This window comes from Bipolaris maydis (assembly GCF_028858645.1).
Source record: "Bipolaris maydis strain C4 unplaced genomic scaffold PSV08scaffold_5, whole genome shotgun sequence".
NCBI classification, from domain to species: domain Eukaryota; kingdom Fungi; phylum Ascomycota; class Dothideomycetes; order Pleosporales; family Pleosporaceae; genus Bipolaris; species Bipolaris maydis.
In genome coordinates, this window is record NW_027093861.1 from 2,176,767 (window position 1) to 2,204,763 (window position 27,997).

General features: G+C 51.8%; 11 protein-coding genes across 11 annotated transcripts; 8 read left to right on the forward strand and 3 right to left on the reverse strand.

The window, feature by feature from the left end:
- Window positions 1-141: 141 nt before the first annotated feature.
- On the reverse strand, window positions 142-3,056 carry PSV08DRAFT_221570 (carbohydrate-binding module family 1 protein; the record flags this gene model as incomplete). Its single annotated transcript, XM_014226288.1, has 5 exons — window positions 142-349; window positions 402-617; window positions 672-2,597; window positions 2,652-2,776; window positions 2,844-3,056. 5 exons carry the CDS (start codon window positions 3,054-3,056, stop codon window positions 253-255), a joined length of 2,577 nt encoding a protein of 858 aa, XP_014081763.1. The 3' UTR covers window positions 142-252.
- A 1,776-nt stretch (window positions 3,057-4,832) lies between these two features.
- On the forward strand, window positions 4,833-6,125 carry PSV08DRAFT_370477 (uncharacterized protein; the record flags this gene model as incomplete). The annotated part of the gene is made up of 3 exons (XM_066093192.1): window positions 4,833-4,866; window positions 4,957-5,076; window positions 5,587-6,125. The coding sequence occupies 3 exons, from the start codon at window positions 4,833-4,835 to the stop codon at window positions 6,123-6,125; spliced, it is 693 nt and encodes a 230-aa protein (XP_065949375.1).
- Window positions 6,126-6,186: 61 nt separating this feature from the next.
- Window positions 6,187-8,132, reverse strand: PSV08DRAFT_290886 (Septin-domain-containing protein). Its single transcript, XM_014226286.2, has 7 exons — window positions 8,065-8,132; window positions 7,854-7,946; window positions 7,787-7,800; window positions 7,691-7,733; window positions 7,473-7,635; window positions 7,101-7,411; window positions 6,187-7,041 (listed from the first exon to the last, which is right to left on the reverse strand). The coding sequence occupies exons 2-7, from the start codon at window positions 7,887-7,889 to the stop codon at window positions 6,463-6,465; spliced, it is 1,146 nt and encodes a 381-aa protein (XP_014081761.1). The 5' UTR covers window positions 7,890-7,946; window positions 8,065-8,132; the 3' UTR covers window positions 6,187-6,462.
- A 168-nt stretch (window positions 8,133-8,300) lies between these two features.
- PSV08DRAFT_401212 (WD40-repeat-containing domain protein) lies at window positions 8,301-11,641 on the forward strand. The gene is made up of 3 exons (XM_014226285.1): window positions 8,301-8,403; window positions 8,464-8,576; window positions 8,633-11,641. Exons 1-3 carry the CDS (start codon window positions 8,386-8,388, stop codon window positions 11,166-11,168), a joined length of 2,667 nt encoding a protein of 888 aa, XP_014081760.1. The 5' UTR covers window positions 8,301-8,385; the 3' UTR covers window positions 11,169-11,641.
- A 729-nt stretch (window positions 11,642-12,370) lies between these two features.
- On the forward strand, window positions 12,371-13,546 carry PSV08DRAFT_409197 (uncharacterized protein; the record flags this gene model as incomplete). Its single annotated transcript, XM_014226282.2, has 1 exon — window positions 12,371-13,546. One exon carries the CDS (start codon window positions 12,371-12,373, stop codon window positions 13,544-13,546), a length of 1,176 nt encoding a protein of 391 aa, XP_014081757.2.
- Window positions 13,547-13,624: 78 nt separating this feature from the next.
- PSV08DRAFT_290920 (uncharacterized protein) lies at window positions 13,625-15,149 on the reverse strand. The gene is made up of 3 exons (XM_014226281.2): window positions 15,015-15,149; window positions 14,208-14,956; window positions 13,625-14,143 (listed from the first exon to the last, which is right to left on the reverse strand). Exons 1-3 carry the CDS (start codon window positions 15,124-15,126, stop codon window positions 13,823-13,825), a joined length of 1,182 nt encoding a protein of 393 aa, XP_014081756.1. The 5' UTR covers window positions 15,127-15,149; the 3' UTR covers window positions 13,625-13,822.
- A 167-nt stretch (window positions 15,150-15,316) lies between these two features.
- Window positions 15,317-16,042, forward strand: PSV08DRAFT_221589 (Sm domain-containing protein). Its single transcript, XM_014226280.2, has 3 exons — window positions 15,317-15,500; window positions 15,558-15,871; window positions 15,926-16,042. The coding sequence occupies exons 1-2, from the start codon at window positions 15,324-15,326 to the stop codon at window positions 15,768-15,770; spliced, it is 390 nt and encodes a 129-aa protein (XP_014081755.2). The 5' UTR covers window positions 15,317-15,323; the 3' UTR covers window positions 15,771-15,871; window positions 15,926-16,042.
- Window positions 16,043-16,162: 120 nt separating this feature from the next.
- Window positions 16,163-16,804, forward strand: PSV08DRAFT_246591 (uncharacterized protein; the record flags this gene model as incomplete). Its single annotated transcript, XM_066092336.1, has 1 exon — window positions 16,163-16,804. One exon carries the CDS (start codon window positions 16,163-16,165, stop codon window positions 16,802-16,804), a length of 642 nt encoding a protein of 213 aa, XP_065949376.1.
- Window positions 16,805-17,891: 1,087 nt separating this feature from the next.
- On the forward strand, window positions 17,892-21,177 carry PSV08DRAFT_370483 (S-adenosyl-L-methionine-dependent methyltransferase; the record flags this gene model as incomplete). Its single annotated transcript, XM_014226278.2, has 9 exons — window positions 17,892-18,078; window positions 18,137-18,308; window positions 18,358-18,549; window positions 18,598-18,663; window positions 18,723-18,852; window positions 18,910-19,225; window positions 19,896-20,141; window positions 20,214-20,343; window positions 20,406-21,177. The coding sequence occupies 9 exons, from the start codon at window positions 17,892-17,894 to the stop codon at window positions 21,175-21,177; spliced, it is 2,211 nt and encodes a 736-aa protein (XP_014081753.2).
- A 1,809-nt stretch (window positions 21,178-22,986) lies between these two features.
- PSV08DRAFT_221592 (uncharacterized protein) lies at window positions 22,987-24,192 on the forward strand (the record flags this gene model as incomplete). The annotated part of the gene is made up of 1 exon (XM_014226276.2): window positions 22,987-24,192. One exon carries the CDS (start codon window positions 22,987-22,989, stop codon window positions 24,121-24,123), a length of 1,137 nt encoding a protein of 378 aa, XP_014081751.1. The 3' UTR covers window positions 24,124-24,192.
- Window positions 24,193-25,618: 1,426 nt separating this feature from the next.
- On the forward strand, window positions 25,619-27,995 carry PSV08DRAFT_221593 (uncharacterized protein; the record flags this gene model as incomplete). The annotated part of the gene is made up of 2 exons (XM_014226275.1): window positions 25,619-25,710; window positions 25,819-27,995. 2 exons carry the CDS (start codon window positions 25,619-25,621, stop codon window positions 27,575-27,577), a joined length of 1,851 nt encoding a protein of 616 aa, XP_014081750.1. The 3' UTR covers window positions 27,578-27,995.
- Between the last annotated feature and the right edge of the window lie 2 nt (window positions 27,996-27,997).

Here is a 27,997-nt window from a genome sequence, read left to right on the forward strand (position 1 = left end):
GGGAGGATGGAGGTTGCTCATGTCATCAGTTTCACGCTAGAGTGCATTAGTCATGCGAGCGTTCCTTGCAGTTGATACTATTCTTGGATGCATTGCCAAGTCTGGAATATCACTTGGGAGCAAGAACAAGGCATGTGAATGACAACAGTCTAAATGATTCAATTACACTGAAATGAAGATATATACAAAAAAAGATGAAGCCCCATATGTACGACCCTGCAATTTTCATGCTAGGGTATGGCTAGAGATGTCTTATGCGGGGATGCATTGAGAGTAGAAGTTGTTGTTGAAGGTGCACTTGTATCCGCTGACACAAGCTGTAGGGCCGGTCCAACCTTGGCCACCGCATCTATTGCCGCATAAGTTTATGTTTGATACTCAAAGACACTGGAGTCACTTACTGTTGCCAGGCGCCCGCTACGGCGGTTGGGGTTGGCTTGGCCGATGACTTGGTAGGAGTAGCGCTGGTTGGCTTGGCTGAAGAAGCGGGAGCTGAGCTGACTGGCTTGGAGGAAACAGACGAACCACCTCCAGTGCTAGGACCAAGAGCAATGATCTTGGCGGCAGCGTGCTCTGCGGCGGTGACGATGTAAGAAGTAGGGTTGGTGAAGATTTGACTGCATCAGGTGTTAGTTTGTAGATCAAGAAAAGTATAGTGTATGGGGACTTACCCAGGGAAGATGGAAGCATCAACGACGTGGATGTTCTTTGTTCCGTAGACCTGGGCGTTCAAATCAACAACCGAGGTTCCGCCAGTAAGTCCACTGTCAGTTCCGAGCTTAGCGGTACCAATCCAGTGGTTGGCGCGACGAGCAGATGGGGTCTTTGGCAGACTGGCGACGTATTCCTCAACAGTCTGGTTGGCACTGGGGACCTGGAACTCAATCTGGGGGTTCTTCTTGATAGCCTTGATCATGCTCTTGATTCCCGCAATGACAACATCAGTATCAGCCTGGTTGATCAAGTATGGTGACTTGCTGACAACCATGTTGAGAGCACCGTTGATAGAGAGGGCACCTCGCGAGGTAGAGCCGTGACCAAGGTACTGAGAGATGGTCAGGTGGTGGGTATCATTGGCTCCTGGGCCCTCAACACGAGCAGTCCACTGGATGGATCGGTCGATTCCGTCAGATCCCCTGATAAATTCCCAAGCAACAGGACCAATGTTGGGGGCAGAGGTAGCGAGGATACCCGAGCGCTTGCTCAAGTACAAGTTCTTGTCAGCCTCGATAGGGGTGTTCCATGCCTCGTAGAAGTTGTAGTTGGAAATGTTGGGGTGCTTGATGACGAGATCGGTGTTGACGTGGTCGTTCAGGTTCTGTCCGACAGGAAGGTTAATCCAGTCAGACTCCTTGATCATAGTGGCACCGTCGCGAGCGCTGCCCTTGACAACACTGAGCTGATCCTTTGGTCCAATACCACTGCGGAAGAGAAGCTTGGAACTTCCAAAAGCACCAGCAGAAAGGACGACACGGCCGCCTGGGTTCAAGTTGACAGTACCGCAGTAGCCGGTGCCACCAACGCCGCTCTCGAGTTCAACGCCGGTAGCAACTCCGCCGTTGCGAATAACACGGCGAGCCATGGTGTTTGTCCAGAGCTTGAAGTTTGACCTCTTGAGCGCAGAAATCATGTAAGTGCCGAGAGGACCCTGTCGCTGTCCGTTCTCGTACATGAAGGGAGCGTAAGAGTAAGTCCTGTTCTTCTGGTTCTGCTGGCTGTTTGCAGTGACGCTCTTCCAGCCATCAGCACCAAGAGCACTGGAGAGAAGGTTGAAGCCTTCTTGCTTGTAACGCTTGCCATCGACCGAAGGGGTGTCTGTTCCAGGGATGCGCTGGAAGACGCGGTCGATGGCGGGCTTTACATCGGATGATTTCCAGCCAGCAGGGAATTGGTAGTCGAAGTCGATATCGACTGGCTTCCACCAGAGCGCAGCGTTGACGGCAGCACCGCCACCAAGAACGCAGCCGGCCATCTGGTCAATATCGGTACAAGCGACACCAGCAGAGTCAACCCAGATCTGGTTGCAGAGACCGGGAATGTCGAAGCGGGTGAGGTTGTTGCTGAGAGCCCAGTCAGGACCCATGGTTCCGCCCAAGCGAGCAAGAGATGGCGGGCCCTTCTCGAGCAGGAGAACACTCTTGCCAGTCTCGGAAAGCTTGTCAGCCATGGGGATACCTCCGGCACCACCACCAATGACAATGTAGTCGTAGGAACCGCTGGGAGCGGGGGAGCCCTGGCATGCTGCAGTTGGTGTGGGGGTGGCACCAGGTTGTGAGGGTGTAGGTGAGCCAGCGGGAGGGGTAGCAAGTTTGACCCAGTCAGCGTATTTTGCACTCCTGGCCGGGGCAACTTGAGCACCAAAGAGACCCTGGCCCTTGTTGTGCTGGACCCAAGTGCCGGAGTAAACCTGATCGTGCTGAGCCCATCCAATGACTTGAACCTCGCCAGTTGGAAGTTGAGAGCCCTCGGCACCTCCTTGGTTCCAGGCCCAACAGTTCTTGCACAGATAAACGTACTCAAAGTTGGTGTCAGAAACCTTTTGGTAGATGGGGCTTAGAGTGGCATTGCCAGTGTAGTCATCGGGGGCTACGTAACCACTGTACTTGGTTAGTGGGAGGGGGCATTGACAACCATGTCGGAACTAAACTGACGTTGCATGATAGAAGCCAGACTTGACGGCATCCTTCTCGGGCCAGGCCACGAGAAGAAGGGCATCGGGCATGCCACCACGGTGACTCAAACCGGACCAACCCTGGCCGGAGGTGAGGGAACCTTTCTGGAGTGGGGTGTCAGATGCGGCAAAACGAGGCAGATGATGTTTGCATGTATTTTGGTGGACTCACAATGTAACCAATGTAGTCCAAGTTGTTGCCAGTCGAGGCCTCGGGGAGGGCCATTCCCCATTCGAGGCCACCAGCAGTCTCAGCGCTGCTGACCACTTGGCGCCAAAAGGTGATGCCGGTAGCAGCATGGGTAAAGGTTTCTTGAGCGTATGCCAGAGAGGCGAATGAAGAAGAGAGCAGCGCAGCTGCCTTTGCAAAAGAAGAGCCCTTCATGATGAGGGATGATAAATGAGCGAAGGTGAAAGCTGGCGGGCTGGAGGGCCATGCCAGGGTGCCATGGTGGTTATATACATTTCGAAGGTGACCCCATCACGCCCCCTCCCCTAGACGCTTCTATCGAGTGCATAGAAGGTAGGATGGACGCCAATAGGGCCAAGACACTACCTGGGGGAGATGCATCTGGAGGCGGCAGAACAGGCCCCTTGAGCCAGGCACCGAAGATGGGAATCGAGAACGGTGGGGCTCGCGAGCAGGTTGGATTAGTATGAGACGCGCCGCGATTGGGCGCGGGGGTGGTCAACGTGACCTTGCCAAGGACCAGGACAGGTGGTTAATATGTAGCAATAAGGGCGGCATGGGGGAGTTGATTGATGTAGATTGCCTTGGAGCCGGGAATCCAGCTCATTTGCCGTTGGCGACGCTGCTATGGCCCATTTGGGGCAGTCGAGGCTTGCCCCAACCGGCCTAGCGCCGTCTAAGCGGCTGGAAACAACTCTTGGAACTCATCCTTTCATCACACACTCCCACCCCCAACCATGCGCCCAAGCACGCTTTTCCGCCGCATTCGCACGTCCTCTTCGCTAACGGCTCCCTGACGCCCGTTCCGGCCATTCGCCTCAGCCCAGTGTCAGTGTCGTCGACTCTGCGGCGCTGCCTGCATGTGCGACTCGCCCTCTCCACACTGCTGCCCACTGCCAATCTATTATATTGTCTCTGCTGTCGTCTCGCCTGGCCCTTTTCACCACGCCGTCTCGGGCCTTCCATTGCCCTGCAATTAAGACGCCCGTTTATTCATCTAATTGTCGGCTCCTCGCGCCTGCATGTACTTATCTGGCCATCCACGTGCTACAGATACAGGACACGTGCAGTAACGCCCGATAGCATGCTGCGCAGGGCGGGTATATTGACAGACGGGGCATGTACCTATTGTTTTTGCGGCTTTGTCATGATGAGAAATAATGCCGAGTTAGGCATCTATCCATCCTTCCTCATGCGCAACGGTGCCGTGTTCCGTTTAGTGAGCGGGTTAGCATCATGACATGTATAGAGACACATAGTAGTTTGAAGTCCATGTGGAGCAGCCCTTGGTGCATGTCTGCACCGGACACGGAGGAACTACAGCGCAATTTGCCGAATTCGCCGTTTCTTCTATGCATGCTGTACATAACTGGGCCAAGTCTTCGCTAGAATGCATGGCGGCGGCGTAGAAGGCCAAGGACTCTTGTGCTGCTCAAAAGGGCTGGTGATCCAAGACAGCTAATCACCGCACGCGTGTCACACAATCGACGACAGCTGCTGCGAGGGGGGCACTGCTGGGTCCGGCCATGTAAGTAAACAAGTTTCAAGTTTCAGGACCAGCAGCGGGTAGGATGGGGCGACCATGATGTTTCACACGGTCGTCTAGAAAGGCTTGGGAGTTCGTGGAAATACCTACCTGCGCAAGCGCGATGGATGCTCTCCACTTTACTAGCGTATGGCGGTTTAGCATTTAGTCACGTAGGTTACATGTGTATGTATAACTATGTAGATACTTAGACGCCCTCCTCCTTCCCGGCTGCTATGGGCACGTCTTGTCTCAGCCGCACCCCGCCACCCGGCTTCGCTACATGCTCCGCAACCTAATCCTAAGCCTGGGACAGTCTGACTGAGTGCTGAGTGACGGCATCCGCTCCGCACCGCACCGCACGCTGAGACACACAAGACTCGACCGCGTCATACTTATCTCGGGAGCCAGCGGATTCTCCGTCTGCTGCAGTGACAGACTGCAACATGTCAGAGTGTCACGAAGAGTGGTTGCGAGAGGGTAGGTTTATTGGTGCAGGTGTGTATGCACTGGACATAGATATGCTGGCTGGTATACATCGAGCTACATGTCTCTGTATCAACCATCTAGCCTTTTGGCCTCGATCGGCAAACCTGCGCGGTGTAACTCTGGCATGTTTGGCGAAACCTTGCGGGAATGTCAACGTCATTCTATTTGTTAGTATGAGTGATAAGAAGCATGGTGGCCGTGGTATGAGAATAGCGTAAGCGACATTGCGTGCTGGGTCTCTGCAATGCGAGTCGAAAAGCGGAGGCACATGGCCGTGTGTCTGTCTCGAATAGCGACGCAACTCGCCACTTGGACATTTACCGGTAATCAACATGTGTGACACTCCAACAAGACACCATCTCTTCCTATTGCACGCTTGGACAACCAGAAAGTCAACGGTGGCGCATGTGTTTTATGCACCCCGCAAAAACCTGAGGAGCGGTAGTTGGCCTTGGTCTAGGCTTGTTGACGGTACCTTGCATCCTTGGGGGTTGGGTCTGACTATTCCCCACACCCTAAACCGCCCCATGATCCGATCTTCTCCGCTCCCGCTGCTATTGACGCCTTGACATTCCCCTCTCAGTCGCACTCGCACACGCACACGTACTTGCACCCGCCCGCTAACAAAGACGGCCAAGATGCATGACGAACGCAAGTTCTCTCTTCTCCCCACCATGGCGTGAAAGAAGCTGACATAGCCAACCTACGTAGATCCCCACCCCCTCCTTGCCCAAGTCCCCCTCACCGTCTCGCCATTCATCTCGCTGCCCACGGCCACACCCCTCCCTTACTCATACAAGTCGCTTCCCTCAACCCTGCCGCCAAGTATCCTCTCGCGCCAGCAACAACAAAACGAGTCGTCGCCTTCACATCATCCTCACCAACAACAACAAGAAGAAGAATCCACAGGCGCATACGTCGTGTCTGCGTCTGGCACGTCTGCGTCTCCAGACCAGATTCTCTCCTCGTGCACAGCGCTACAGGCGCATTTGAAACAGCTCGAAGACGATGCGCGCAGGACACTGGCGCAGTGGGAGGAGAGGCGACGAGCTGAGGATTTGGCTGAGAAGAGAAGAGTAGCGCCGGGCTGGCTAGACAGTCGAGTCCATATCCTCAAACCAGAAGGTGTAGACGAGGACAAGGGAAAAGGCCCCCAACAACAAAACCTCATGGACTTGGATCCCCAGGCCGAGCAAAAAGCAAAGCAAGGCGAAGAGCTGGACAGAGTCTTTGGCGGCCTAAAGGTCTAGTCTAGCCATACATCATCATCACCAACAACAACATCACCCAAGGCCAGACAGACAAACATAACAGTTGGGCAAAAATTAATACCACATTGTACCAGAGAAAAAAAACGAAGTAGAAGCTATGACATGCTGTTTTAGCCCAGGTCCAGTGCCACATTTGCCCATAGCCGAAAACCCTCCCCCATCGCAGAGCGACATTACACACATATGACAACCAAACAATTCGAAACAGAAGGGGAATCTTGCAAGGAGGAAGAATCTCGACAATCGTTGCCACACCGCCACACACCGCACATGCACCAGCCTGTTGTACTACAACACAGGCTACAGCCAGAGAGGCTTAGCGACGGCCGTGAGAGCGGTTGATGCTGCCTTGCAGAGCGTCCACCTCGCCCTCCAGACGCTTGATCTCTGCATGGCTGGCCTCGAGGTCCTTGTTGAGGCGGTCGCGCTCGGCAATAAGCTTCTGCTCCCATTGCCTGAAGCGCTGCTCCTCCACCTTGACCTGCTCGGTAAAGCGCTTGCGCAGCGCCTCCTCCTCTTCCTTGAACTTGGGGTTGTCCAGCTTCCTTGGGCGTGCCTCGCCAAACTTCCTCGTCTCCATCTGGCCGGCGCGGTAGGCCTCGTAGTGGTTCTCCTCGGTCGTGTGGATCAGGTCGAGCATGTGGGTTCGGATGAGGATAGCGCGCAGCTTCTTGAAGTCGCAGTGCTCCTCGTTCTCGACTTCAGCAACACCCCAGGCGTATTGTCGACCCTTGACGGTACGGCCATCGTTGGTCTGCACATCCTTTTCCGACCCAATGACGGAGAAGGGCATGGCGTCGATGAGGCTGCGGGCGTGCTGCATGGCGGCAGCGTCGTCATCCTCTAGCGGGGGAGTGTAGATCTTGATGCCCTGAGCATCAATCACCTGGCGTACCTAGGAGCGGTCAGCATGTGTTGGCAGGGGGCGTACAAGAAAAAAAGAAGCACACATACCCTCATCTTGAACCTGGCCAGATCCGTGGGGCTCAATGTGTCGGCCTTTGCGACAACGGGGATCAGGTTGACGCGTGTGCACAGCTTCTTCATGACCTCAATGTCGAGGGGCTTGAGCGTGTGGCCCGTGGGGCGGATAAAGTAAAGACAGGCGTGGACACGGAGGTCGATCTTGTCGGTACGGCGTGGTTGTTGCTCCTGAAGCATGTACGACTCGTGCTGGTCGTCGAGGAACTCGATGATGGGCTGCCACGAGTCACGGTTGTTGACATAGTCGCCGAATCCGGGCGTGTCGATGACGGTAAGTCGGACTGCAAAGGGTCAGCCATTGTACCTAGGGGCGTATATAAGCATTTAGAAGGAGAAACCTACCCTTGAAGAACTTCTCCTCGAGCTCTGCCTTTGTGATTTCAATCTCGACCGTCTTGTCCATCTGCTTGTGGTGTCGTCGCTTGTGGTCGGCATAGTTCTTGATGGTGGTGGAGAAGAGGGTGTTGATGAAGGTGGTCTTTCCGAGGCCAGACTCTCCAGCAACCTAGAGGTATCAGATGGGGGATCCGCGAGGCGAGAATAGGGGACTTGTAGCTTACCATGATGGTGAAAGCAGCACCACGCTTGGCAACAATCTTGTGCCTGTGCTACGTTAGACTGGGGGCTCCGTGTCCATTCGAGACAGCAGACGGTACCTCTGGTTGGGGAGCTGGCAAGAGAGTTAGTATGTAGCATGTAGAGCTGGACAATGGAGATACGTACGTTGGCAATGCCAATTGGGGACGCGGACTCTGCCATGGTGTGGTGGTGTCGAGAGCTGCTGAGAAAGGTGCGGGATGGGTACGGGGAAAGGGTCTACAGGGACGTGTTAGTAGTCGAGTCGAGGCTTTGGCGCGATTCCAACATGACTGTGTGCAAGCAGGATCACGATGATAGTGACGAGGAAGAGTGGATGGATGGGCTGCCTACATACACAAGCGTGGTCCAGCAACGAGCAAGCGTGTGGGCTATGTGTAGAAGAGAGAGATCGTTGTTTGTGGTGGTGGACAATTTGGGCCGACTCCCCTTTCTGCGAGAGTCGGGCGGTCGGTCAGTCGGCAGGCACGCGCGCACGGGCCCGCGACGGGGAATCCGCCTGACTAGCGCGTCTGCGTGGAGATCCGAGCGCTGGAAAAAAGTTGTGGACTTGGAATCGTTACTCGACGACCATTGCACCGAGTACACTGCAGTGCCCTACATTACAGACCATTCTTGACAAAACCATGGTCACGCAGCCCAGTAGCCCATAGCGATCATGAAGACTGACTTCCAGGTACGTCCAATCTACACGTGCAAAATGCTCAGTACAATCACCTGGCTGACATAATCCCAGTTCTCCAACTTGCTAGGCACTGTCTACAGCAGAGGCAACCTGCTCTTCACCCCAGATGGCACCTGTCTGCTTTCGCCTGTAGGCAATCGCGTGACTGTCTTCGACCTCGTAAGGTATGTGGGCGCATCTATTTATCTGCCCGCGCATCCAGCCCGCTCACGTATCCTAGCTCAAAGTCGTACACGCTTCCCTTTGCCCATCGCAAGAACATTGTTCGCCTCGCACTCAACCCCCGCGGAAACCTTCTTCTCTCCGTCGACCAGGATGGCCGCGCAGTCCTGACCAACATTCCCCGCCGCATCGTCCTCTACCACTTCTCCCTCGGCGGCGAAGTGACTGCCCTCGCCTTTTCGCCCTCGGGTCGCCATTTCGCAGTGGGCATCGGACGCCAAATCCAAGTATGGCACACGCCCTCAACCCCAGATGTCGCAGAGGGTGACCTCGAGTTTGCGCCTTTTGTGCGCCACCGCGTCTACACCGGCCATTACAACGCCGTCCAGAGCATAGAATGGTCGAGCGACTCGCGCTTCTTCCTCTCCGCATCCAAGGACATGACGGCCCGCATATGGAGCCTTGACCAGGAAGAGGGACATGCGCAAACTACGCTGAGCGGCCACCGCCAAGAGGTCACCGGCGCATGGTTCTCGAAGGACCAGGAAACAATCTACACCGTCAGCAAGGACGGCGCTCTCTTCACATGGAAGTACATGCTGCGCTACGATGCGCCAGCAGACGCCGATGAAGACGACGACGACAACCTCCAGTGGGGCATCGCAGAGCGCCACTTTTTCCACCAGAACAACGCCCACGTCACATGCGCCAGCTTCCACCCAGAGTCCAAGCTGCTCGTCACCGGCTTTTCTCACGGCATCTTCTTCATCCACGAATTGCCCGACTTCGCCCAAATCTCCAGCCTGAGCATATCACAAAACGACATCGACTATGTCGCCATCAACAAGACTGGCGAGTGGCTCGCCTTTGGCGCATCAAAGCTGGGCCAGCTGCTCGTCTGGGAATGGCAGTCAGAATCATACATCTTGAAGCAGCAAGGTCATTTTGACTCGATGAACACCATTGCCTATTCGCCAGATGGTCAAAGAATTATCACAGCTGCAGATGACGGCAAGATCAAGGTGTGGGATGTCAACTCGGGCTTCTGCGTCGTCACCTTTACAGAGCACATGGGTGGCGTGACGGCCTGCGAATTTGCAAAAAAAGGCAATGTCCTATTCACAGCCAGTCTTGATGGTTCCGTACGCGCATGGGACTTGCATCGCTACAGGAATTTCCGCACATTCACAGCTCCCTCCAGACTTTCCTTTTCCTCGCTTGCTGTCGATCCCAGTGGAGAGGTTGTTTGCGCAGGTTCCATCGATTCCTTTGACATCCACATCTGGTCGGTTCAGACTGGCCAGCTGCTCGATCGTCTATCAGGACATGAAGGCCCTGTATCCTCTCTCTCTTTCTCTCCAGATGCAGGTACACTAGTCAGTGGAAGCTGGGACAGGACCGTACGCCTTTGGAACATCTTTGCCCGCACCCAGACCAGCGAGCCTCTACAGCTCATGGCTGATATCCTCTGCGTGGCCTTCCGTCCAGACTCGAAGCAGATTGCTGTCACAACGCTCGATGGCCAGCTGACTTTTTGGAATGTCTCCGACGCTGCACAGGAGAGTGGTGTCGATGCGCGACGGGATGTGTCTGGTGGCCGTAAAATGTCGGACCGACGAACGGCAGCCAACGTCGCCGGCACAAAGGCCTTTTCATCTGTCAAATACAGCGCAGATGGCACTTGTGTCTTGGCTGGCGGTAACAGCAAGTACATCTGCTTGTATGATGTCCAGTCAGGTGCTTTGCTCAAAAAGTTCACTGTATCCGTCAATTTGTCTTTGGATGGTACACAAGAGTTTTTGAATAGCAAACTCCTTACTGAAGCAGGTCCAGAAGGCCTCATTGATGACCAAGGCGAAGCGTCGGATCTTGAAGACCGCCGAGATACCACCCTTCCCGGCGCTCAAAAGGGCATTGGCGCAAGGCGAACACGGCCTGAAGTGCGGGTCCCGGATGTTGCCTTTTCGCCTACTGGACGTGCCTTCTGTGCTGCCTCCACGGAGGGTTTGCTCATATACTCGCTGGACAACACATTCCAGTTTGATCCATTCGATCTTGACATTAGCGTCACACCAGCGACCACTCTCGATACTTTGGCACAGAAGGATTATCTGAAGGCCCTAGTGATGGCGTTTCGTTTGAATGAACGCAACCTCATCCGGCGCGTTTACGAAGCCACACCCGTTACTAATATTCCGCTTGTAGTCAAAGAACTACCTTCTGTCTACCTGGGTCGACTACTGCGGTTTGTCGCACACCAGGCCGACGAGTCCCCGCATCTGGAATTCAACTTGGTGTGGATAGAATCGCTTCTCAGCAAGCACGGTCGATGGATGAAAGAGCACAAGGGTGGCCTAGAAGCAGAGTTGCGAAGCGTAGAGAAGGCCGTGAGGAGGATTCAAGCTGAACTCGCCAGGTTAGCAGATGACAACATTTATCGTATCGAATACCTGCTTTCTCAACCCGTGGGTAAGAAGGATAACACACCACTTGCTATCGACTTTGGCGTCAAGGAAGTAGAAAATGGCATTTTGGATGAAGAAATGGAAGATGGTGATAGCGACGCTGGCGAGTGGTTGGGCTTTGAAGAATGATACCATTGTACGAATACGATTATCTTACGAGCAGCTCCTGATATTCAAGGCTCTGTATACTTTCCTTGGTCTTCAGCCACGGTTGCCATTCTCGAATAGCCGGGATCGCCTTTTCCTTGCGGCCATGCGCAACGATGTCCACCTACCGCTTTGCTAAATGATTCTTCCAGCAGGAGAACGGGTGGCAGTTACGACTAATTACTATTCACTATGATCACTGTTACTTTGATGGGATGCTACTTGGTTCGCGTTTGGCGTATCAGCTTCTTGCTTCTTGGAAAAGAAACGTAGGCTTCGCCGTGGCCTTCCAGTATAGAGTCTTGGAGAAAGAACTTGCGTTTGGGTAGCAACTTTTACAAGGATCACAACAAAGGCAGCGGCTTAGAAAACTGTGGTTGCAAATAAGGCAGCAACAAATCAATGGACGGAATGAGGACACACAGGGCAACACCCTAATACCTTCAGGCTCGCTATTTCTTGCCCCATGTCTGTCTCCTATCTCGTTTTTATCGCAAGTCAATCACTCTCCCCTTTTTGGATGTCTACCAAGCCGAAAACTTACATCCATTTCCAATCCGCTACTAATCCGCTACTGTCATTCTGGCATAGAATCGCTTGACGTTTTCCTCTCTGTTTGCTATATAGCGTATCAGATCAATTATCTCAGAAAAGGATGGCAGGCCACACCCCAACCTGCCGGAATCGGGTATAAAAAAATGACTCTGCAGTCAAAGTAGTAAAAGGATTCGAGTGCGCATCTGCGAGACCCTGTTGAACCCTGAAAAATGGGTTGGTATTACTACCAAAACCTCTCAACGGGTATATGCCAATTAGACAAATCTCCATTGGGTACAATAACCAAAACGCGGTTACGATGAGACACTGAACTATGGTTACAATAAGAACACTGGTCACATCGCGCAAAGCGCTCCTGTGCCCATGAAGTCGCCATATCGTCTCCTTTCATCGCCGCCACGAATTCATCTGAACTCAATCTTCCATCAACGGCACGGATCCATCCGAACTCGACCTCGACTCTCATCAGTACCATGTCGAGCTTCGTTTCGTGGCCGCTGTCGCTAGCATTTCCCCCCGGCGAGCTGAATTTACGACACCAATAACGGATCAAGATCACCACCGCAGCTCCAAAGTCTCTGGCATAGAATACCGTTATTCCACTACTATCATCTTTTGTGGTGGATATGGATATAGAGGCGCAGCTTGGGCTGCTGCAATCGTTGGAGATGTTATGGGATGAGAAAGATATACCTGAGTCTGGCACCATCGACGCCAAAGCGGATACCCCAATGCGTCATTCGCTAGAGACTTTGGATGAATCATGTGCTATTAATGCAGTACGTGCTGTCTGTGATAATCGGTTGGCATCGCCTGTCACCAAAGATGCTTCGGGGCGCCCATCCTCGCAAACACTTGTCGGTCATTCTGGAAATGATCCGTTTCAAACGCTACCTAAAAGGCCACGAGCTTTTTCAGAATCCGATGCAAAAGAAACAGAGGGGGATCTCCCTTCTCGGTCAACATGGCTTCCCTCTGACATCATTGTACGGGACTTTGCTCGTATACGATTGACTTCATCCCCAGCCTCCAAAACTCCTTTGCCAACTCCATTTCAACTGGCTATCAAAAGACGCAGAAGCCAACCACTCGATTCCACCCGCCATGTCATTCCCCTACCCACCATAATCAAGCTCAGACGCACAATTGAGAATAGATCCGCGCATGGCACGGCACCCCCTGATCTTTCGCCCAAGCATGTCGGCGAACATCCCGCTCCATACACCATGCCATCTCTCGAGGACCTGGAAAAGATTCTACACCCCACGCTTATCGACGCCATCCTTCTGTCAGACTACGCAAGCGACTTTCCAAACCGCTGCTTCTGCGCGCTCGTCCTGCACGAAATCCAGTGTAAGCTGCCCACCATACACCTCGACCTCCACGGGCCCCGAAACCATCGCCACCTCCAGACACAGTTACGCTGCATACTCTCGAACAACACCATTGTGCGCAACAAGCTCCTCGGTCTCTATGGCGACGCATTGCGACTCCATGCGCACGCGCGCAAGAACTCGCGGCCTCTGGTGCTAGATACCTGGAACGAATTCATTGGCTTGCTAATCGAAGATGTGTTCATGCTACCCAGGCACCCTATCTTTGACCAGATTGACGAGTTGGAGCGTGTGGAGCGCGCGGTCGAGGTTGGGCCCGACGACGAGTTTTTTGCCAATAATACCGGGGTTAGGGCTAAACTGAGAAAAAGCATGGAGAAGGGGAAGCGCAAGATAAGAGTGTTCAAGTATAAGGGAGACAAGAGGGTGGTTAGGTCTAGGGGGAAGAGGTGGGATTTTACGGCTTAGATTGGGGGGGGGGTCTTGGTGTGTAGAATCGGTCACGGCGTTACCAAAAAATAAGCAATTGCTAATTTAGTCTTTTTTATGGTATTGAAATTAGGAGTGCGATGACTTGGATGTAGATGAGGGCTTCATCTGTTAAATCAGTTTTAGAGTTTTCTCCAATTGATGACAGGCCGACGCCAGCTCTCTTTGCGTTGCGTGGAAATACATCATACTTGGATATTCACACGATAACCTTGATTTTTTACAACATGATCATACATCTTACAAGCTCCCGCCCTAACTGCAATCCTCAACCGCCTCCTTAACCATGTCTAGATACTGTGTCTTCAGCAGCCCTCCATCGCGCGATGCGAGAGTGTCAAGCTTATCTACTGATTGTTTTAGGACTTGCTCAACCTTTGTCTCGAATTGTTGTGCTTCGTTTGACATGGGCATATCGCCCCCAAGCACCTTGCGAGACGTCTTGAGCGCGTTCCAAACAATGACTAGTTCGAACAAATTATGGCAATGTTCAGTGACGAAGTTGAGGTGTGATTTGACATCCGGGAAGGCGGCAGAGGTTTTGCTTGAACTTTCCACGAGAGCATTGAGCGATGCCTGGAAAAAAAATATGTTGATTAGAGGATATCCAGATCGTTGATGAGTGAAGAGGAAAACTTACAGCATAATCGGTCTGCTTAATTGCAGCAACCAAGCGAGTCACCATCTTCTTGGCCTCGTCTTGGTCCCCGCCGTACTTTTCAGCAACGACAGCAGCCAGTTCAGTGGGTAGCGCAATAACGGCAGGGTGCCCCCTCCAGTCGCCATCCTTCTCTGTCGTAGTCATAGGTTTATTGCCGCAATGATCATCATGTTCCATGAGCTCCACAACTTGCTTCGCCATCTTGAGCGCTTTTTTCGTCTCTTCCTGCTCCCAGTCGGCCAGTGCAGCCCTGTTGTGCACACTCTTCAAGACTTGGGTCAGCACACCCCGGTTGCTCAGACGGATCCCTGTTGCCTTTGGCCTCTGCAGCGCCTTCAAGATCAGATGGTGCATATCGGCCAAAGCCAGCTTCCTGATAACCATTTCTTGCCATTGAGGCCTGGCCCTGATTCCCGCTTCGACGAATCCCTCAAGACATCGAAGTACGTTTTCCCAGTCTTCCTGCGTTTCGCTCTTCTCCACTACACCACGGAGCGTCTGCCAGCGATCGGGTAGCTTGTTACGGTCCAGGTGCTCGAGGGGAAGAGTGACGTCTCCCAGGGTAATCTCCACAGGCTCGGCTTCGAGTTTGGGTCGGGACTCTTGCGAATAGACGAGTTTTTGTTGCTCTTTTGTCAGATGATATGGGAGCAGGACCTTTGAATTGAAGGTCGAGAGGAGGGCGGAGAGCTCAGGAGAAGAGGGTGGGAGAAAGTTTGGGAGGGCGCCTGTATCGAGTCAATCTCTGGGCGAACAGTGCTGGGTGGGTAGGAAGAGGATGCGGACCTCTTGAGTGGGCGGAACTCTGTGAGAAGGCCCGCCTCGAGCCATTGGCGTATTTACAGGCATATCGCGAGTTTTGGAGTGCCAATTGGCAGCTCCGCCGTATTGACTGCATCTTGTCGTGGGCGGGAACTGCGGCGTCGCATGCGCTCATCACATTTCCAAAAATCATCGGCAAACGCGTCAAACACGCCAAGACGCCGAGACTGTCTAATGATGAGTTCCCACCTCCATCCGCCTCAAGCCACCCCTGCAGCCTCAGGCGATCTACACAGCCACATCGGGGTCCCCTCTTTTTTCCAGAGAGCGACCATGTTGGCCGCAAGGAGGAGAAACCGCCACAGCTGGTTCTCCTCACGAGCCAAAAAGACGCCTGAAATGGACAACGAGCAAGCCACCTTTTGGCTGAGCCAGTTCATTGGAAAGAACCTACGCATACACGCGAGTGATGGCCGTGTCTTTGGTGGTCAGATGAAATGCACGGACAAGGTGGGTGGCTGATATTGGCTGTGACTGTGAATCACAGCGACTTTTAACGTCCCTCAGGACCGCAACATAATTCTCGCGCTGGCACACGAGTACCGTGCTCCTTCGGCGGAGGCCATTCGCAAGGCTGTTGAAGAGTCGGGTAACCAATCTGCATCTGTGGCCTGGAACAGCCGCTTTGTTGGACTCATCGTTGTGCCGGGGCAACATATCAAGAAAATTGAATTCGAGGAGAATATGCTGCCGGGACAGAAGAGTACGGTGGTTTTGTGAGATGCTTCTTGTTTGCGATTTGGGTTGGACTTTTACCTCTACGTGCGGGTACAATGTGCATAGCGCGCGTCACAAGAGCAGTGCGTTCCAGATATTACTAAGTGAGTATCTCTCCGAGTATCACATTGTGGTTTTGCTGAGGTTGGGGTTTGCAGGCGTGACAATAGCAACTGTGAATGTGGCCCAATACTACTCGGTAGCGAGATACCCTCATCATTCACTGTCCAATACCAACAATGCTTAATACAATACACGTTTCCCTATTTCTAAGACGATGAGCAACATCTGGCTGAAGTATATACTTATTGAGCCCTCTCAACCCCCACCCCATCAACACCATCAAGCATCCCAGCATATTAGCAATATCTAGTAACAACCGCAATACAACAGTGATGGCAAAGACGCGTCTTCAGTCTCCTCCATCGGAACAGCGATCTCTTTCCGATGAAGTCTCATGCCCTCAAGGCGCTTACGACTCCTCTCACCCGCACTGGCTCTCCTTCCAGAATCTCACAAAGATAGGCAAATCCCGACTGAGAGCCAAAAAGCATCATCTCAAGCTCCTCGGTCCAGTGGAAGCCAGCCCCGCTACTACACTGTCTACTACATCATCCACGGAAATCCCCTTCCTCCTTCGTCTTCCTGGAGAAATCCGCAATTCCATCTACTCTTACGCGCTCACTTCACCTACCTTGTCACTCACCTACAACGCATCAGAAATGCGTTTCCCGCTTGATGACATCGGATTCGGTCTCATGTCATCATGTCACGCGTTGGCGCTTGAGACCCAGTATCTGCATTTGAAGCTGAACAGATTGGTATTCGTATTTGACACGGATACTGCGTTGAAAACGAGGGAGTATTTTATTGTTTTGGAGAACCTGAAGAGGCTAGGTGACGCAAAGAGTTGGACGATGCACGTGGAAATCAGATGCAAGAGTAGAGATGGGGGTTGGATTGTTTGGCGTGGAAACATAGGAGATGCTTCGTTAGGTGTCGTGTTAGGACTTTTTGGGGGGTGTTACTATATATGATACATATGTTGGCATCATATCGACCAAGACGAATCGGTATGCTTCTGAAGTCATGTGACAATCCTGGGCTTCGGCCAAGCCAATAAAAGGACACAATAACTTCCGACACTCTACTTGTTGATTGTCAACTGCCGCTGCTAGAGCTAGAGTGCAGTGTTGAAGCACGCATCAAATCCTTCGTGGCGATCACTTGCTTGAAAGGTCGATAGCAGATGCGAGCTTTCTGTCCTCCGAATTGTGGGAACAACCGACTGGAGGAGTTTCACCCTGAAATAGAAATATGTAACTTCATGATATATGTGTACTTAAAGCATACCCTGATATGCAGGGATTGCGGCAATTTTCGAGTCCTTGTGCTTTATTCTAGCTGCCTCCGCGGAGGGTATCGTCGATGCACGTATGGCTACTTCCAAGAGTATTTCCAAGTGAGGGGACGGGATGGGCCACTGAGAAGACTGCATATCATGAGTCGTTCTATCAGAAAATACTAATCCCTATGCGCATACGATAGACGTTGTGGACTTGTAGGCGAGGACCAGTGAAATGGGTCAGCCGCATCCGCGCCGCAATGCCGCAACGTTGCATCCACCACGGCTCTTTTTTCCCTCCTACCATAGTTTCTGCTCCACAATTTTTTTCCTACTCACGCCATCACGAGTCATTATTCTGCTAAGCGAGGTCGCGTGGGTTGCTTCCAAGTTTCCGCCCGTTTATCACGTTCCGCGGACGCCAGGCAGTAATTGGAGGGGCAGCTCACGTAGTAGTACAAGCTCCCTTTGTTGTGACCGCCCTTTGTGTTGGGAAAGGAGCTTTTGTATGTAGTTCGGGGAAAGCTGCAAATGGGTAGCCCAACTGATTTTCACATACCATCCAGCGGCACACCCCGACCCCTGATACAGTAGAATCCTTTGCCAAGTTACCGTCTACTGCATCCGCCCCCATCAAGGGTGCCGAGCATTGAACGTCGGACCTCTGAGATGATATGAACGTCTCCGAAAATGGAGCCTCATATAGGATCGCACAGCGAGCGAGCTTACTCTGATTCTATCAGTTTACCACTCACACGGCTTATCAGAGCGTCAGAAACATGTTGGATCCCAATGCGATACTCATAGAATGTCGAGTCGAGTATGCCGTTGGTAGTGCCATTATTCTATTGCGGTTCTTCGCAAGATGGAAGATTGCAGGATGGCGAGGTTTTTACTGGGATGATTTCTTCGCATTCTCATCTTGGGTCTTCTTCACCATGATTTATGCAATGGTAGAGTTTCTAAGTAAGTTAGCGATACCGCTAAATGTCTTCATGGATAAATATCGAACTTACCCTCCCAGATGTAACTGGAGCTCCGATAGCAATGACGCAGGAGCAGCGCGAAGCACTTCCGCCTGCAACGCGAAAGTCCATGCGAGAAGGTGCAAAGGCGATGTTTGCCTCTTTTTACTTTCTAATCTTCCTCGTCTGGAGTCTGAAGGGCTGCATCATCATTCTATTTCTCCGTTTCACGTAAGCTCTACTGCCTAAAAAAGAAATTTATGCTCACTACATTATGCAGGAGGGACACTCCTCTTTACCGATATGTACAAATAATTGGAGGTGTGTCAATTGCAGCATGCATCGCTGCCCTTATTACGCAGACCACGCATTGCTTGCCAATGAAAAGGAACTGGCAAATTCTTCCTGACCCTGGCAAGGAATGCTCGGCCGGTGTTGTCATCAACATTGTCATTGCAGTAGGCAATGTTTTGTAAGCAATTTCGTCAAGTCATTTGCCAACCAGCTAACACAATGGTAGGGTTGATGCATTGTTGCTTGTAGTGCCTCTGTGGATGCTCAAAGACTCACACATCAGACTTTGGCGGTGAGTTATTGCGGTTTGCACCAAAAGCAAATTTTCCCCTTGCTAAGTTCTGCTGATAGAAAAATTCGAATCGTTTTCCTCCTCTCCCTCGGACTTTTCGTCATGGGAATGGCTACAGCTCGCTGTATCTTGTCAATTGGAACTTCTGTTCAAGTAGCTCTCGCCTCAGTATGGGCGCAGCGTGAGGCTGTAAGTTCAAACAGCTGTTTACAATCGGCATTGAAATACTCTAACCGATCACGGCAGATTGTATCAATTTTCGCTGTTAACGCACCAGTTATAAACGGTCTATTCAGAGCAGAAACCTGGGCAACGAGAAAACATACTAGCGATTACTCATCAAAGAACTCCCGCACATATCCAAACCCGTTACACAAGAAGAAGAAAAGTGGCTTCGAGATTTACAAAATGACGGATTTTGAGACGAAAATGAGTGACATGGAGACTACAAGGGCAGAGAGCATTGTCGAGTTGGTTACCGACCCGCCAGTTGCTTTACCTGTGTCCCAGTGGCGCTGTTCTGTAGAAGCGGCGAGCCAAAAGGGGCACTCAAGACGCGCGGGTTGAGTGAAAGATGGTAGTAAAAGAATAGGAATTCTTTCAGGCCTGCAACACGCAATTGTTCATTCCAGCTTCCCAGTGGCTGAATTGATGCAGCTAAAACTAATGGTCGTATCTGAGTTGTCGGCTGAACGCTGGATACTGAAGGCAGCCCTCCAAATACATCCCCAAAAAGTTGGTTCGACATGACTGTAGCAGAAAGACAACGGATAGATATGAAAGGCGTACCAGCAGACTGCATGTTATGGGTTCACTCCCAAGGCACCCAAGATGTCGCTTGAAACGTTCCAGGATATCAGTCTGCAAGACCGGCAAATCACCAACAGGGGAAAGCCTTTTTGCACGAGTCATCAACCCCTACCGAATGCTACATACGCGAAGGAATGCTCCCTTGCATCCTATCCACAATTGCCAAGGCTATAGTCTTCCACACCATAGGCAACTGTATTTGAGGAGGGGGTAGTGGTGTCTTCAACAGCCCTGGCCCGTTACAGCCGCGGAGATGAACCATAAGTATTCTCAAGCAACCCACCCTGCCTTCTTTGCTTGTAGTATATGATTCAACTTGTTGAGCGAACTCATAAGATTGATATCAACTATCATGCGTGTGCCAGACTATTCCAAGAACCTGATACAGTCTTTGGACTCTATCCGACCCACACAGTTTGCAGACGATGCACAGCGGTACGAAGCAAAAGAAGCCGCTCGACGCTTGCTGAATCGTCTCGAGACGCCGTTTGAACAAGGTTGGAGGCTTTCGCTAGAGACACCTGTGCTTATCGCTGGTATCCAGGTCGCTCTAGACCTAGGTATTTGGGAAAAATGGACAGAGGCGGATAAGAAGAGGCCAGGTGCGGCTATTGACTTGGAGCAATTGTTGAAGTGGGCCAACAAGCATATTGAGCCGAACTTGTTGCGTAAGTCCACATTTTCAAGCCTGAGTGGGCGATGAAATAGACTGGACAAACTGCTGACATGAGCACATCTAGGGAGATTTTTTAGGCATCTCGCTGCACTCCATGTGCTCGAAGAAACGGATATTGATACTTGGAAACCCACGCCATACTCTATTTCCCTTGGAGATACGGCATTGCACACTGATCAGATCACTCAATGCGGGTACGTCCGAATCTTAACGGTGATGTTAGATTTATGAATAGTCTCCCCACTGACACGATTAGTACCGACCATACCATTCCCACCGGGATCAATCTTCCTCGATTCCTTCAAAAACACAATTACCGTGAACCCATCGACTTGCAGGCTCTCGACAACTACCGCGACATGACCAACGGTACAGATTTCTTCGCTCTCTGCGCAGCGGATCCAGAGGGCAAAGGCAGCAGTTTCATGGGACTCATGACAGCACTGCGAAACCACAAGATGGCATGGACCGACGTATACGACACGCGCAAAATCATCTGCGGAGCCGACATTTCGCCAGGAAAGCCTTTGTTCGTGGATATTGGCGGTGCACACGGCCTCGACACATCACGTCTGTTGGAAAGACATGGCGATCTCCCCGCCGACGTACTCATCGTGCAAGATACGCCCGAAGTAGTCGCCATGCCGATTGAGCATCTCGACCCGCGTATCGTGAAGCAAGCCTACGACTTCTTCACCCCGCAACCCCAACTCCATGCCCGCGCATACTTTTTCCACGCAGTGCCACATGATTGGCCCGACGTCGACTGTGTGCGAATGTTTTCGCAGGTCAAGGCAGCGTTTAAGCCCGGGTATTCGAAGCTTTTGATTTACGAGGTTGTGTTGCCGAAGAAGGGAGCGACGAGTCTGATGACGACGTTGGATTTGCAGCTGATGAATTGTACCAGTGGGATGGAAAGGACAGAGGAACATTGGGAGCGGTTGCTGCGCGAGGCTGGGTTCAAGGTCGTGGGGATTAGTCGGCATCCTCGGGCTGTGGAGAGTGTTATTGAAGCGGATTTGATGTGAGGTGTGAAGCTGGGATGAGGGAGGGCTTGATTTGAGGACTGACATTTTTGTCCTCTGCTGTCTTGTGCGATGCGCCTCCATCTGAGATCTCCGTCCAAAAGTTTTTGTTGTGTATCCACTTTGCTGTAGATGTTTTTGTCTGCTTTCCTTAGAAAATCACTGAACGAGACGCAAGGAATAAGGCACAGGAGGCTGCAACAAATTGGCAAGTAGATGAGACTGTGAAAGTAGAGAATGCTCGATGATTTAAACACAGCACGCTGTTGTTGCTTGATCAATCTAGCATGAATATCGCATTTCCTCAAGTGATGTAATTAGAGCATCGTTAAAGTCTGGGTCAGTATGTTTTCTATGTGGTGAGTTTAGCAATCTACTTTCATAAAAAGAAATCAATAAAACATCCACGGTGGAGATTACACAGCTGTGTACAGTGTGCAAACCTAAAGGCCAAAAAAGATAAAAAGAAGAAGAAATAGATAATTGCATCGGCCGGGAATCTAGTCGAATGTTAGACACAAGTTTCGAATGCTAGGCTGAATATGAGACTTACCGAACCCGGGGCTAGCCGAAACTGTTCTCTGGGAGGGATGGCAACGGCTAATTTTACCACTAAACCACCGATGCTAGTGTTGTAATTCGATGACGAAATTTGTGATTTGAAAATTCATGTCCGAAATGAAAAACACTGAGCGGGCGGCATAGGCATAGGCATTTGTTCTGTTCGCAATTGGGACTGCAGAGCGGGGATGTGTTGCAAATTTGCTCGCTTAGACGCACATGAAGTGGCTTGGCTGTTGTGAGGTTAGCGAAGAGTGTTTCTGGGTGCCGGGGCGGAGTAGTTCCCACTGAGAGCCACTAAATGACCGAACATGTAGGCTTCTAACACGCAATTGTTCTAGCTGGGCGGAGTTTCAAGACCATGATGTGTAAAGTGCAACAAGGGGGTCATGTACTATTGCGGGTTTATCTGAGTTGATGTTTGATATAGGTGCATAGGAGTGCATTCAGAACTTAGTTAAATCGTGGAGTATGGCCAATATGGATGAGACGTCAGATGTGGTGAGGTTACTGCTCAACGTTGGAGTTCAGGGATTAACAATGATCACGTGCTTAGAGAGAATTATTGGGCAGATCCACGCCTACAGCCCTAGTATATTGGCTGCTTTTCAAGGGGATGCAAGAGATTGCCTGCCGTATCGAATATGCCACACTATCCATGCACGTATCCATTCATGGACTTGAGGCGATATCACCCTACTATTACTAACAGACTAAACTCATCTCACCAGCTACGGCGCTGCACATCTCGAAACTAGTACAAGACAACTCGTACAGCCCGCCTCTAGCTTCTCCCGTTGTCTATATTAGATTATCAGCTCTACAGCGTGCGCAAAACGCCTGCAAAGTTGGCTTTTTTCGTCTGTGAAGTATGGTAGATGTTTTCCTTTTCATTCCGGTTGTCGATTGAGCAAGACAAAATAGTCTAAAATAGTCTGGTAGTAAGGGTTCATTGGATCAGATTGACCAAAAAAAAGCTAGAGAGTGGTTGTAAATAGGCCATGTAAGAGAGCAAAGTCACAGTCGCGTTGTAAATAAAGTTGTACTAGCGCGTGTCCCCAAATAGTAGGCGCGCCAGTGATCAAGAGATTGGGCGAGTAGTATGTACTCCATCTCACCTTTGTCCTACTACCATCAACACCTTCCATCAACACCACAATTATAGCGCGATTGAGTTGCGAGACTTGTATCTGCGTTTTACCAATCTTAATCGCTCTACGCACATCGTCAGCGCTACAGAAATCATCCAAAATGCCGCCCAAGGGTCAGAACGCACGCGACACGAGTCGCAAGGGCGCAGTGGAAACTCCTGCCGCGACGCCTGCAAAAAAGAGAGGTCGCCCAGCCAAATCCCAGACAAGCGCTAGTCAATCAACCCCAATCGCATCCGAGCCTCCAAAGAAACGCGGTAGGCCCTCCAAAGTGACCGCTGAAGATGTCGCCGTGCTCCCAGACGCGTCCGAGCCGACAAAACGCGGTAGAGGTCGCAAGCTAGACACGTCCAAGTCGGCTACTCTAGCTGCAACGCCTAACAAGGCTAAGAGTAAAGGTACTAAGGGCAATATAGAAGCTGTTGCCAATATAGTAGAACCAACTCCACGAAGGCGTGGCCGCCCCCCTAAAGCAAGCGGCCTAGACCTAAAGCGTGTCGTAGGCACTACTCGTGTAGGTAAGCGCCAGGCTGCTCAACACAGGACGACTAGGTCGGCCACCACCACCACCACCACCGCCTCTAAGTTGCGTACCCGTCTTCCACCAGCCAGCAAGGTGTTTAAAGAAGAGCCTGCTCCGCCGCCAGCTAGACGAGGGCGACCACCCAAGAATGCAGCACAAGCCCCTGTTGTTCCTCTTGCGAAGAAGAAGACGCCCAGAGGTCGCAAGGCTGCCGAGGTGCCAGTCGCAAAGCCTACAAAGCCTTTGGCGCCCCGCAAGATGCGTGGTCACACTGTGCGCCAGATCCCCGACAGATACATTGTCCAAGTCGACCAGCTCTTGCATAACCTAATGCAGGCCGATATAGATACCGCGTCTAAGAAGCAGGTACAGGAAGAGGAGGCAAACCACGCACACGATATAGAGGTTGAGGCTGACGTCGAGGATAATGTCGATGAAGAGAACATGGTGCCAACTAGCGCTACTATTGAGGGCCAGGGCTTAGAAGACGCTCCACTAGACGCAGGTGCTGAATCCGAATCCGGCCACCAGCACTCGGATGGCGTGGCAGATAACTTGGGGCAAAGTGAACCTACCTCTGACCAGAGTACGGAGCAAGAGCAGTCCGAGTTGAATGGCGACTTTGAGTATCCTCCCAGCCACGACGAAGATGGTATCCTTGTTCCCCAACAGGAAATTGATGTGCTAGATGAGGGGTATGCAAATGGTGCCTAAGACGGACAATTACTATAATCTACAAAGGGTCAACAAAATTAGCCCATAAAAGTCTATTGCTGACTTTCTATCGAGCTTCTTTGCATTTCCGTAGGTGTAGGGAAACAGCCTTACGATCGGGCACTAAGCCTGCAACCAGTTCTCTTCCTTTCTTTCTAGTCTATGCGCATGGCCAGCATGCCCCCGAATCACATGTTCAGATTTTCTTTGTACGTATGTACCATGAATTGTTGCAAAGCTCAACACGTGCACCTCGTTGAGACAACGCACTCTACTGTGGCCAATAGAACCCCCCAAAACGTCGCTCTGTTCCTGACGCCAATTGCAGCGAAAAAGCATTTGCACATCTCTTTTGTCGAAACCCCTGTCCCACTAGGAGCATGTGAGGGGCGGGAAATAGGCAAATTACAGTTTCACTCCGCTCATTGCTTCTGCTTTGAAGATGAGTTGGCTGCCAGCGCAAAATACCACCGTCTCCCCACCCCGTCTCATCGCTTTTATTGCTCCCACACCTGCCAAGGCGGTTGCACACTGGCGTTGTCTAGCAGTGACATCGGCTCTCATGGCCCGAGGCGGTGTCTCCCGCAACCCAACCGCCTCCTACCTTACTTAGAGTACTTTCACAAGCACGCGCATTTGCCGGGTAATACGAGCGGTCGTGGGCGTAACTTTACAAGCTGACGTCGTGTCTTTGACTGGTCGCTTTGGCGTTGCTCCACCGAAGTGGTGCGGGTCGATCCCGGTCTGCTCAAACTGGGCTGGTGGCATATCCGCTTGCATCTGCTCGTTCCCTTTTAGGTGTCACGAAAAAGCACGAGAAGCCAATTGAAACCGGAAAAAGCAAGCCACTCCTTGGCGGTGCTCGGTCAGTGGTAGGCTTCTTCCGGTTCGCCCGCATTTGATCAGCGGGGTGCAGCATCGCCGTGTCCACTCCCCATTGATCTACCCGCACTTGGCATCACTATCTCAACAGCCCGACCTACTAAGCGCGACCCCGACCCACTTACTCTGCATACGATCGCTCGCCCTCCTCGAAACACCGACATGGTGTCGTCTCTGGCTGTTTATGACGAGCTGAAATCACCGTCGTGGCTTACTACCCCACTTCTCAAGTCGCCGACAATCCTGCTAGACAAGTCCTCCATTAGATGCGCCATTGCGAGCTGCTGCATGTGCTTTCCTCGAAAAAGAAAGGCCAGTCGAACTTCAGCTGGGATGACAGCTCTATTCTGCCAAATGCATTGGGCTCATTGCGTCACCTATGCGTGTTGCTCTTTGCTTGCAGTCAACCTCAAGCAGCCCATGTGTCAGATGATAGGCTTGCTATTCTAGTAGAAAATGTCAATGTGCCATTCCAAAGCTATCGAATCGGCCAATTCATCGCCCCTTGACTGCCGCCACAGACAGCATAAGTATCGCCAGCCGCTCGTGTTTTCCACTTCCTAAACTTCAACCACTTTTTTCATTTCATCTTTTCTTGCATTTCATAGTCACCATGACCGACATGTTCCCAGTCGAAAACGACATGACGCCTGAGAAGCTCACGGTCATGAAGCTCAAGGCCAGCGGGCTTGGCCGAGATATCATGTCGGAGCCCTCATCTCCTACCGGCAACCGATCCTTCTCTTTTGCATCTCAAGCCAATGGCCACATGGCAACGCTAACCACCCGCCGATCAAATCGTCAGCTCAACAGCTCCTCTCGTCGTACCAGTAGCTTTCTCCAGTCACATCGTAGCAAGATGTCCAGCGAGCTTACCACACAGGCGGACGGGAAGGTCTTCGCTCTGATGGATCTCATTTCAAATGCTTCTCGCGAGGCTGCCTCACTCAAAGAGTCATGGGCACGCATTCTCTCAGAGCGTGACACTCTATTACGCGAGAGAGACGAGCTCATGGTTACGGTTGAAGAAGTGACCGAGGAGATTCAGCGCAAGGAAGCCGAGCACTCACAACACGGCCACGAGCATGGAGAGAGGAAGAGACAGGTTGAGAAGCTTGTCCTTGAACTCACAGCTGTTGTCGCACAAGTTTCAGAACATAAAAAGAAACTTGCGGATCGCGATCGTGCACTGGAGCTGACCCGCCATGAGCTTCACGAGCTCCAAGCCTCTGTTGCACTTACACTCGGTGAACACGAGAGGACTCGTTCCGAGCTCGAAGCTACATATGCGAGACTCAAGGTCTGCGAGAGTGAGCGCGACGTTGCCCGTCATGACTCGGAGAAGCATCACAATGAAATTCGCGCACTTGTCCGTGAGCACACTGAGCTCAAGAGCAAGCACTCAGAAACCATCTCCAAGTTCGACCTGACCCGCAAGGAACTCATCACCATTAATGAGCGTATCAAGTTATTTGAGCTTGAGCGGGACGAACACCTCCATGACAAAGACCGTTTGAACGAGGAACTAAAGCGTGCCAAGTTCAGGATCGAGGAGGCAACTCGCGAATTCACTGAACTCACTGAGAACCACGACCGTGTTCAGCGAGAACTCCACAAGCTCAAGGAAGCCCTTCGGTCCGTCGAGGCAGAGCGTGACGACTTCTCCTTCACTATCGAGAACTTGCGTCGCGACGTCAAGGTCAAGGTTGCTGGATGGGAAGAAGCCGATGCTCGTGCCAATGAGTACTTGCTCAAGCACGAACATGTCAAGCGTGAAGTTGTCTCTGTTAAAGAGAAGCTTCGGGAGATTGAGCTAGAGCGCACCGAACTCTCTAGTGTCATTGATCGCTCCCGTGAGGAGCACCGTCTGATCGTCATTGAGCGCGAGCAGCTCAAGCAAGATGTCCATGACGAGCATCGCAAGGTCGAAGATGGCCGCCGCCGTATCAATCTCCTAGAAGAGTCCCTTCGCCGGTCTGAGCTTGCCACCGCTGAGATCAAGTCCGAGATCCTTACCCTGACTGAACGCAATCGGGTCCTATACCGCGAGGGCGAAGACTCTCGTATCAAGCAAGGACATCTTACAACTGAGATTGCCAGTCTCCAGGAACAGCTGGCCCTCTTCCAAACTGAGATTACCAACCTCAAGTATGACCGCGATCGCGCACACTCAGACCTCAATGCCTGGAAGCACAAGTATGAAGAGATCACCGAGACAGTCACATCCTACGAGGACTCTTCTGCAGAATTTGAATTCGAGATCACATCTTTGCGCACATTGTTGAGCGAGGCTCGTGAGCAAAAGGAGCGCGCCATCCAGGCCCGTCACGCCGCCGACCGCGAGCGCGACGAGTACATTGCTAAGTACGAGGAAAAGTGCCGCGAAATGGAACGCTTCGAGGAAAACGCCAGCAGCATGTACCACGCACACAGCAATGCCAACGGTGGACGTATGGGCAAGACGACGACGACTCACACACGAGTTCTCTCTGGCGGCACCACCATTCACAATCACGATGCGAGTACCGGCCACGCCCACGAGCATGGTGAAGGGAATTCTCTGTTCGGCTAAAGAGTTGAATAGCAAGAATGACGCTAATTGCGACATTGACGAATTTGGGTTTCATAGCTTCAAGCATTGGCAGCGCTCGAGTGAGGAGATTAGCATGCGGAATGGGGTTTTTGAGATTTCAGGCCCGCCGCCGTCGCTGTCACCGCCGCGACTACTGCAGCCACCACCGTCATCGTCAAAATCATCAACATCATCAACATCACCACCACGACTACCGCCGCCACCGCGGCCGGTGCGACCGCTTTATCATCTGAGAAACTCCACTGTGGTTGCGAACGAGGTAGATACGGGAGAGGTGGAGTACTGGGTGTATTTTGAGGATGGATGGATGAGATTGAACGCTTGGTAGCAGGGTGCCGGCGTTACCAAGGCAGGTTACCTGGTAATAATTCATTCTTAGTTTACTACATCTTCTTCTCT